The 10,612-nt window shown below is 49.8% G+C and overlaps 1 protein-coding gene across 1 annotated transcript; it reads right to left on the bottom strand.

The window, feature by feature from the left end:
• Nucleotides 1–3,600: 3,600 nt before the first annotated feature.
• On the bottom strand, nucleotides 3,601–5,827 carry TLCD2 (TLC domain containing 2). The gene is made up of 5 exons (XM_058559466.1): nucleotides 5,821–5,827; nucleotides 5,491–5,611; nucleotides 5,176–5,322; nucleotides 4,892–4,967; nucleotides 3,601–4,032 (listed from the first exon to the last, which is right to left on the bottom strand). Exons 1-5 carry the CDS (start codon nucleotides 5,825–5,827, stop codon nucleotides 3,601–3,603), a joined length of 783 nt encoding a protein of 260 aa, XP_058415449.1.
• Nucleotides 5,828–10,612: the final 4,785 nt, after the last annotated feature.

Raw genomic sequence — 10,612 nt, 5'->3', positions numbered from 1 at the left:
CTTTAAGTTTATGATTCTAAACGTACATTTCATTTCAATACAAGAGCTTCTCATTAAAGAATAACTTCCCTTACGTAATCTCTTGCAGAGTGAAGGCTTCTAATTTTCAGCCCGACAAATCCAGATTTTATATAAGGTAAAGCCCTGACAACCCAGTCATGGAGATTTCTGTTTAATTGATTTTCTTGTTAACTCAAGATTAATTTGGCTAAAAGATTCTTTTGGTTTCCACCTTTGGCTGAATCCATTCTCTTGCTCTAAGTCCATTCTACTGAATAAATTGGGTTTGCTTTTTGACAGTAGAGGATCTTAGAACACTTTAGGGATTTGTAGGTTAAAAAGTTAGTGCCAAGAGGAAACCTTCCCAAAGCAAAGCTTCCAGAATCCAGCATTGCATTATGAACCAGGACATCACTGGATCCAAGAAAAGTGACTCCAAGTAACCACATTCACAAAAGACGGATGCAATTATTTACATGGCAATTTATTAATTTTTGATCAGGGAAGTGTTCTGAGACCATAAAATATCAATATCCCTGACTCAGGAAAGCTCCTCCCCTGTGCCAGAAGACACATAATTCATCAGCCAGTAGCTCAGTAGGCACAGAGTCAGTCTTGAGGACCACTTCACCTGGCTATGTTGATGTCTGATGTGGCACCACTGTGGTGACCCAACTCCTACCAAATGTAGCACCTGCCAGCCTCTGTATTTTTGAGCATCTCTTTTCTAGGGTCCCAGTTGACCATGTCTCCTGGATTCCCATCATCTATATCTGTTCCACACCATCTATAACTGGTCCAGTTGATGATATATCCACTTACTCAATTATCATCACAGTCCAGTCCTGCTCTCCTGAAGTTTCACTGGGTCACCATGACGGAAATTTGTGTGTGATCCCAAACTCTTCAGGTGTCCACTTATGCGCTACCCATGCCAGTAGCTAATCTCACCCTTCCTGTATGGGTTTTCCTAGTTAACCCACAGAAACAGCCATAGTTCCCTAATCAAGTTCTTGGGCACCTCTCATAGATACTATCAAGTATTACTAAGAGGAAGACTCACCTGGACCATGAATTTCTGACAGTGGCAAAAGAAAAGGTGTAGGGCTTGGAATGAATCAATAATAACCTCAACACACGCTTAGGGAACAGATTCCTCCAATGGGCTTGTCACATTTCTTTTTCTTTGAAAACTCAAGAAGATGTTTTTGTCAATCAAGGCATTCAGTTAAGAAGACAAATTGAGTTTGAAGATACCACTCTGTTAAGGACAAACTCTGACAGAGTTCTACTTTGTTTCTCCATCTCAATTTCTATACCTTTGCCTCTCTGGTTTTAGTCTGATTACATTTAAACCCTCTGCTCTTATTTTCTGCCTGTGTTTACTTTCAATTTTCTCAGTTTCTCCTGTCTCTAATTGTTATTTTTCCTCTTTGCACCTTGGGTTTAATGACTCTGTGATGGAGATCTCTCACATCCCTCTCTCTCTCTTTTTCCCTATCTTTATCACTTTTTTTTTTTTTTTGCTTGAGGAAGATTAGCCCTGAACTAACATTTGTGCCAATCCTCCTCTATATTGTATGTGGGTCGCCACTACAGCATGGCTGATGAGTGGTGTAGGCCTGGCCTGGGATCTGAACCTGTGAACCCCAGGCTGCCAAACTCAACCACTAGGCCACACGGCAGGCAGGCCCCCTATTACTTCTTTCTTTCTCTCTTCATCTCTGTGTTCCCTCCTTTCCGTTGTTCCTTCCTTTGGATGTCTATTTCATTGTTCCAACCATCCCCCCATCCCCGTTTTTTCTCTCTGTGGTTCTCCCCAGTCCCTCTGCCTATTCTTCTATCTCAGTTATATCCCTTATTCTGACTTTTCTTCATCTTCCTGCCAGTCTCTGCCTATCAGTTCCTGTCAGTTTCTGTCTTTGTGTTTTGCACTGTAGCAGTTTGTCCTTTGTCTTTCTGCCTGTCTCCAACTCAACATATTTCCTGCTTTCTTTTTCTGTCAATGAATCTTTCCATTGACTGCCTCCTCCGCCTTCTGCTCTTCTGCTTCTCAGCTTCCCTGACTAATCCCCCCTCCTCTCTATTTCCACCTTTCTTCTCTCGCTCTGCTAATCTCTCTACCTGCCACTATCACCTCCCTCTCTCCTGAGTCCAGTTGTTCCTCCTTGTCACTCACTCTATTTCACTGTCTAGACTGTCTGTGCCTTCCACCCTTGGGGTCCCTTCCTGTCATCCTTTATTTCTATTTTTCTTGTCCTCTTTGTTTATGACATTTTACCAATTCTATGGTTTTCGTTCCTCTCAGCATATATGACAGTCTTTCTCGATGTTTCTGCCAAAGATTCTCTATCTCGCCCTCCATGTCTCTTCGCCTCTGTCTCTTCTATGCAATGAATCCTTCTCTTTCTATCTGTCCCTCAATCTATGTATGTCAATCTCATCATCCCCTTTGTCTTTCTCTAGCTCAGCTTTTTGGCAGGATTTTTTGTTTTAATCTTCCTGTCTCTTGCTTTTGCTCTTGTATCTTTTCTGTGGATGATTAAGGGTTATCTCTTTCTGTCCACTGTTTAGTAGAATAGCAATCAAATCTGCTCTACACTTCCCATAACCTGGATGATCTGCCTGAAAAAAGGAGGGGTCTCACACAATAGAAAAAGCTGCAGCACAAGCCGCAGGGGAGAAAGGAGAGCTTGCGAATGAATCCCAGAAGAGGGTCAGATATTCCTTAATTCCTCTGCAGCCAAGTGGAAGCCTTCCCTCAACTGCTTCTGCCTCTGCCCTCATTCTTCCATGAAAGCCTGGGCCTGGGAAGACTCTACACCGGGCACCCAGAATGGAGGTCTGAGTTCCTGCTATGGCTCTGGACTTCAGTACTGCCCTAAGACACAGACCTAGACCCATGCTCATTCCTTTAAGGATCTGCATTTTCTTTGAAAATGTCAGAAGACACTAAAAAAAAAAATTTAAAAGGCAGATAGGACACAGTAGAACTAGGGTCAAGTACAAACACAATAGTGTTTTTAAGAACTAGAAATATCAGCAGTAATTATTGCAGCCCAGGTTCTTTTGCCTCCTGTCAACTATTAAATCCATCCCTACTGGCTACAGATGGCACCTGTTATACCCTCTTCCCATTGCCAGAATTTGGTCATAGGTAAGGTCTCTCTTCCTTCTGACCCCACCCCCTCCATACTAGATTTCCCTGATCCTAGTAGGACTTCATCTACCTTCACCTGTCCTTGTGCTAAAGCAAAGGATTTCTGTTCCCATTGGCAGTTTCATCTGGCTTCGTGCTCCTGTCACCCTTTATTGGTAGCACTGGCTGTACCTCCTGTGTTACTTTGCTGGAAAGGGCAGTCAGTTGATGATGGAATTCAGAGAATAATAGCCTAGGATCCCACCCATCCAGGAACATCAGCATTTCTTCTTAGACCCTAGGAATGGGGGAGGGGTGTGAGTTAGCTGGAAGAGGAAGTGAGATACTGAAAATCCAGCCAAGTCCTTACCCCAGTGGGGGACTGTGCACTGGAGATCACCCCTCCTTGTCCTGGTCCTACCTCTCCCAGGACTGGCAGAAGAGGAGCCTGAGGCTTCTCTCTAGTCTTTCAGGCTGAGAGTGGAATCATCTTTGATGACAGGCTCACCATCACGACATGTCCTGGTGGCCCTGGTTTCCTTGTACCCACGGACGGGTGGATGGGGGTGAGACTGAAGGACATTATTGACCAAAATGCAGATACCCACTGTGATGATCATGGCACCCAAAGTGACCAGCCCAGTTCCACCAAAGAAGACCAGAGCAGTTGGTATCTGCTTCAGCCACAGACTCATCCACCCCAACGGCACCAGGCAGAAGAGGGTATGGGTGGCACAGTTGGCCATGCTAAAGGCCAGGGATGGGGCCTGGTGAGAAAGCAGCAGCAACTTCCATAGGTGCTGGCAGGCAGAGTTCAGCTCTAGAAGCAGAGACATCACGGAGAAGCCTACGTAGTGGCCAGAGAGACTGGTGGTGCTGAGGCAGCTCACGACCTGGGGAGCCAGGGTCAGAGGTCAGAGGACCTTCCATGACCTGCCACCCATCATGTCCCAATATCCTAGTCCTTAAGAGAGAGACTCCCAAACATTTTGTGGCACCCTTCCAAACACCTGATCTCTATGCTTACCCTTATGTTGGGGGCCTGAATGGCCTTAAAACCCTTCCATAGGATGGAAGCAGCCCTGGCCCAGAGGCTGTCTCCCCTTGGTCTGCAGCATCTGCACTGTACCCCTCAACTTCCATTTCTGGGCTTTCATGCCCCATCCCCACTTCCTACACTGGGGCTCCCCCTTCTCAGAAAAGCTCCATATTCAACATTTCTGCAATTGAGTGGACACCAAGTTCCTTAGGCAGTGCTCAAGACTCCCAGCAGTGGTCAACGGTCAAACCTCTCCTCCTAGTTCAGCTCAAGGTTGGGAGGATAAAGCACCAGCAGTGATCAGAGACTCTGGGAAGTCATAAGACAGAAAGCTGAAGAGAGATTGGGGACCCCGAGCTGGGTACGCCTCCCTTCCGTCTTGTCTCTCTCCCCGAGTCTCAACACCAAATGGTGACAGAGAATGTCCCAGGCCTGGCCCAAGGTCTGGTTCCACAGCATGTCAGCTCCATAGGCCAGGAAATAACCTGTGAGAAAGGGGTGGGGGTGGTGGGGGGGAGTGGGCATTAGGCTTCCCCCAAGCTGGTGTACAGCCTGGATAGGAATCCCCATCCCCTCCTTTTTCCAATTCCTTAGTTTCCCTCAGTAAAACTGCCAGGAACATTTAACCCCTTCAGGGGAGGCGGAAGGGGGCCTGGAATTACGGTTGGGATGTTGCCCCTGCCAAACTGGCCCAGCCTTCCCTGGAGACTCACCCACAGATACCACCACCCGGGCCGGGAGTGGGTGGCATGAATCCGGTCGGTGGCCATCTGAGGGTACAGCAACAGCCTGGAGGATATGGGGGGCCATTGTCAGCGTAGTGCAGACTCGGATCCTGTTCTCCTGCTGTGCACGCCCACCCATCGGTCCACACTTTCACCTGTCTCAGACTCCCAAGGTCTGCATCAATTCTAAAGGTGCCTGCCGGGTCTTCTAATCTCAGCCTTCCACCCCCTCACCCTCACCCCGGTGCCTCTCGATCCTCTAAGCCCTGCACCCGAGCAGCTCCTTGGCCCCAGTGAGCAGGCTGTGCACCAGCGAGACACAGAGGTTCCGCCACTTCCAACAGTCCTGAGCAGCAGATCTCGGCGTGGGCAGCAGCTGCCGTCCCCAGTGCCGCCCCCGCAAGGCGGCGAAGGAGGCGCTGGTCACAAGGAGCCCCAAGGGCGCCAGGGCCTGGCAGGCGGGCTAGGTCCGGATCAGTCCTTCGGGCCCCTGCGCTGTGGGCCAGGACGCACCCAACGCCCCCTGCGGGGACTGTGAACTGGCTTCCTAGGCAGGGCTGGGTCCCTGGGCTCCCCCGCCGCCCCGCCTTTGGAATCGGCTGTAACTTTTCCAGGGCTCGTCCACGCCCCCATCCCAGGGCTGGACGGTGATTGGAGCAGCCTTGGGGCCACCGCCCCCGGAGCCACGGCAACCGATCGCGTCCCGCCCTAGCGGGAGATGGCGGGTTGGGGCTCCCGGGGACCAAGCCGTGCAACGGAGCTCAGGGGACTTCCGGGATGTCGATAGGGGTTTTCCCCAACTCCCTGTGTCCCAAACCCCTCGGAGCTCCGGAAATAGGTCGCTAATCTCACCTGACACTCCCGGAGGTCCCGCCCCACTAACTTTCACCCTTCCCCTAATCTAACCTCTCACCTACTGGTCATCCCTCCCACCCCACCCTCATAGCCCTGAAGGTAGAGGCCAGCGCAAACCCCCTCCCACTTGCTTAAACCTCGCCGCACTGCCCCGCACCCCTCCACCTCACTTCCTTGGAGCCACCCCTTCTACCTCCCGGGGTTTCCAGACCTTTAACACATCCCAGCAACCCTATAATTCCAGGAGTCCTGCCCCCTTACATAGTACCCCTCAAACGGAACAACAGCTCCCATTGTGGAGAAGCGACCCTCTGGGGACTCCTCCCCCAACCTTTTTTGGGGCCCTCCAGAGAAGCCTTATTATTAGGAAGGCGAGGCAAAAGGGAACCACTCAACACTACAGTCTTGAAAAGCACCCTTCCCCCAGGGCTTGGTACCTATTGGGTGGCTAGAATATCTGTGCCGATCTGGACAGGCAAGGAGAGGTCACACAGGGTCACCTCAAGGTTGGGGCAGAATCAAAGAGAAAAACAAAGACCCATCCTGCTTTCAGCAGGACTGTTAGGATTCTAGAACCTTTCAGCCTGGGGAGGAAAATCTTCCCCCATCCCCATCCCCCATCCCCTGCAGAGTGACAGGTTCTTACCGTTTCCCTTCCGTCTTACACTACTCCACATCTCTTTAGCTGGCTGACAGCCAGCAATTCAGAGAGCTGTTTCCTGTATGCTGAGAGGGTGGATTCCAGCTACTCCCAAAGAACGAATTTCATAAATCAATAGTTGCTCCCCCAGTCTCACAACCCCCTTTCTCCACCAGAACCCCACTCAGTTCCAGGGGCTAGAGGCATCCCTTCATTCTTCCACACTCACCTCTCCAAACTTTTTTTTAAAAATTACACTGATTCTTTTAAATTTTATTTATTATATGAAAGCCATTCACATTTATTATAGAAATGTAGTAATGTAGAATTGTGGTAATGTAGAAAATCTGGAAATTACAGAAAAACCAAAGAGGAAAATTACAATTACTTTATTCCACCATCCAAAGATAACCACTACTATTAACATTTTGGGGTATGTCCTCAGTCTTTTTTATCTGTTTTACGTATAGAAGTATACACTCATATCTTAAAAAACAAAATTGAGATCACACAATATACACTATTTTTATAACCTTTTTAATATTCAAAAAGTATTTTTCTTTCCAGTCAAATGTTTTTCTACATAACTTTTAATGGCTGCGCAGTACTCCACCATCTGGATGGATATACAATAATTTACTTAAGCAATCCCCTATTGCAAATTTTCATTACAGCAGGAAAGAAATGAATTCCCAGTCAGACAGTTGCTTCACATTTTTCTCTATTGCAATGCTGGGATGAACACCTTATAACTAAATCTTTAATTATTTTCTTAGGATAAATTCTCAAATGTAGAATTACTAGGTCAAAGGCCATGGAAACTTTTAGAGTGTTTGATACATATTACCAAACCGACATCCAGGAAGGCTGCACCAATTTGTACCCCCATATGCAATGTATGGGAGTGTTATTTTAGTACTCCTTTGCCACTACTGGATCTTATTTTTTATGTTATAGTTTGCTAAGGGAAAAATGCTTCCAGCTATATTTGCCATTCTTTAATTACTAATGAAGCACACTTTTTTTCATGGTTCTATCCGTTTAAATTTCTTTTATGAATTTCCTGTGCATGTCCTTTCACAGCTGGCTCTTGCTCCTTGAGGCTGCTTATATAAAAATTACAGGGTAGAGAAGAGGTAGAAAACGGAAGATGAAGCCACAGGACACTTTAATATGGTCTTACATCTCTGACGGAGGCGGCAAGACTGGAGAGAAACGGGGAATGAAGGAAATGGCTGGAAGCTTGTCCTTGATGGAGCCTGGCTGTCCTCCCTCCTCCTGCGGTCCTTCTGGCCATTACAGGCCCCCTCTGTGAGTGCCCAGACAGGGCCCTGTGCTCTCCAAGCCTGGTCCTTCACTGGTCTTCTGCCTGTCTCTGTGTTCCCAGGCTGCTCTTCCTCATCTCTGCTCCATGATGGGTGAGGATGGCAGAGCTACATACCCAGGGCAGGAGGGAGACACTGTGGCCAGTAAAGCAAGGAGGGGAAGAAAGGACGGAAGCAACGTCCAGGGACAGAGCAATCTTTGTTGCAGCCTGTGAGTGGACTCAGTCTACCCACCCCCATATACATCCAGCCTAGGCTGCAGAAGGGTGGGTTCAATGATCTTCTTTCCTCTAAATCTCTGTTTGTCATAAATGGAGAATAGCACCCAGCTCCCTACACACCTCCTGCCCCAATATAGAACAAACAGCTTCCTGCAGCCCCTGAACTTGGCCACCTTCAGGCAGGGAACCTGAGCCCAAGAGTGAGACTGGATCAGGAGCTGGGGGTGGCAGGTTCACACTGCCTGATGCCCCAGAGGGGGTCACATCCCACAACCTCTCTCTCCTGGATGCTGGAGGGGAGAATTTCCTGCCTGTACAGGCCTGAGCTGAGTCTCACACACTATCCTGGAAAATAAAGGAAGGGAACAAACAGCAGCAGCAGCTGGAACCCCATCAGGGGCTGTAGTCCTGCTGTGGGTGGCAGGGGAAGCCTGGGGCCACCTTTGCATGGTGGAAAGTCAATGTAGAGACTGACTCCTACCAGCTCCTTGCATTGATCTAACCCTACCCCTCCCTCCACCCCATCCCACAACAGCTCCTGGGGTTACCATCAGGCATGGAGGAGGGGCAATAGCTTATGTGAAAAGCTGTTTTGTTCCCACCTACAGGGGGAGGAGAGCCCAGGCTCTGTGTCTGCACAAGTAGGCTTCTGATTCCCTCATGCATACTCTACTGCATGATTCCCCATCTCACAGGTGGAGAATCTGAGACAGGAGGTCTAGGGTCCCACATACAAGTGAATATCCCCGAATCCAGAGTCTGGGCCAGTCTCAGGAAATACAGAGACAGGTAAGAGCAGGGGGATGGATACTTAGATGGGAGTTTCAGTATGACCTTTTCCCTGAAGAGGAAACTTACTTTTGGTCCTCACTTGGAAAGGCCAGTAGGAAAGAACTGGGGACAAAGAAGGAGGACATCTGGGTAAAGGGGTAGCCAGAGTTTTCTTTGCTCCGCTTCTTCCCATTGTCACACAAAGACCAACTAGCCTCGGGTAGTCACAGCCATCTATTCTCCAATTCAGCCAAGGTCTCTAACCTAAAATTGTTCTCTCTTGCTGGGCCAATCTGGGTGAAGGCTCTCCAAGTGAACAGGGTTCCCTTTCCCAAAAGGTATCATCACTTCCGCTGTTCAGACCTTCCCAGCCCCTGTTCTGTCACCTTCCAGATGAGGGGGAAAGCAGCTCCTTCTCCTCTTCCTCCTCCTCGAAGCCAGGGGCAGAGGGCAACAGTTCTTCAACTGGCAGCTTTAGCTGGGTCAGGACATAAAGCTTGCCACTGAAGAACTACTGCGGCTCAGCCAGGTGAGGATGTGGGAGGTACAGGCTCCTAAAGGGAAAGGGAAGAAATATGGGACAGATCTGAGCAGGGCCATGTCACAGGGATACTGTCCCACCGGCCATCAAAGTCCAGCCCCAGCTGATACTCCACCTTCTTCTAATGAAGGGTTCTTGGCTCTAACCTGAGCCTGCAAGAGCTGTTAACTTCAGTGAGAAGCAAGAGGCAGCTCTAAACATACTTCCTTGCTTCTCTTTCAGAACTGAAGGCTGTAGAAACCCAGGCCTGCACTCCCCCTTCTTCCCCCAGCTACCCACGGAGGGGCCTCAGCCTCCTCAGCATTCAGACAGGGCAGGACGTGGGACCCTGGACACACCCCACCAGTCACCTAGGTACTAGGTGAGAAGTTGTACCTCAGGTCCAGATATATGAGTTCAGTGATCAGCCCAAGAGACTTATTCCCAGGGAGTTCAGCTGGAAGAAGAGTTTTGGGGGCCTACATCTGGGGAAGAGTGAGGAAGGGAAGAGGTCTAGAGTTTGGAAGGTCAGCAGAGGCTCCAGGGACTGTGAGGAGAGGACAGGGGACCCAAGGCTGGAGGGGAGGGAGGTACGGGCAGGGTGGTTGGGCAGCTTCCCCAAGAGTCTCAAATGCCAGGCATTCCGCTTGCACATTCCGGGTACATCTGGTATGAATTCCAGGCTGTCTGCCGGCCCCTCCATGTCTGAACTTTGTTCCAAGTTCCAAGCCCCGCCCCCACAGTTCCAACGCATGAATCAGCAGGAAAAGCCGGGCCCTGCAGCATGGCCCAGGGAGGGGGCTGGGGGTGTGGCAGGCTTGAGGGCTCTGAGCTGGGGAGGGCGGGTCTGTGCTGATACTCAGTCCAAGGGCATGGCCCATGCCAGTGCGAGGGACCAAGGTGGTCTTGCCTTGAGATTTCTATACTCAGAGGGTTAGAAAGATTAGGGTGGGGGTGGGAGGTTTTCAAATTACAAAACCCTCTTGGGAGGCATAAACTTTGTGGTATCTTCCTTCCCCCAGGTGACCAGTCCAACTTCTTCCCACTCCCCTCTGTCTGAACCGGCTCCGTTCAGCCCATAGGTCTCAGTGGCTGCTAAGAGTCTGTGCCAAGCAGGTGCCCTTGGCTGCAGGGTGGGGTGGGCTCAGGGCACTGACCCTCTGACCAGCTGCTCCATCAACCCTTTGGCACCCTGACAGCTCCTAGTCAGTCTAACAGCCAGGATGACAGGCCAAATGAGTTGGAGACTGGAACTAGGGCCAGAGGGAGGTGGGGGAGATAGCCTAGCCAGAGGCCACTGGGAGGGGCCAAGAGTTGGCCGAGAGGTGGAGAGAGAGGGAGCCCAGTGATGACTAACCCAGGCGCCCCACCCAGCCA

The sequence above is a fragment of the Diceros bicornis genome, chromosome 18 (assembly GCF_020826845.1).
Source record: "Diceros bicornis minor isolate mBicDic1 chromosome 18, mDicBic1.mat.cur, whole genome shotgun sequence".
In the NCBI taxonomy this organism is placed as follows: domain Eukaryota; kingdom Metazoa; phylum Chordata; class Mammalia; order Perissodactyla; family Rhinocerotidae; genus Diceros; species Diceros bicornis.
This window is presented reverse-complemented; position numbering and strand designations above follow the sequence as displayed.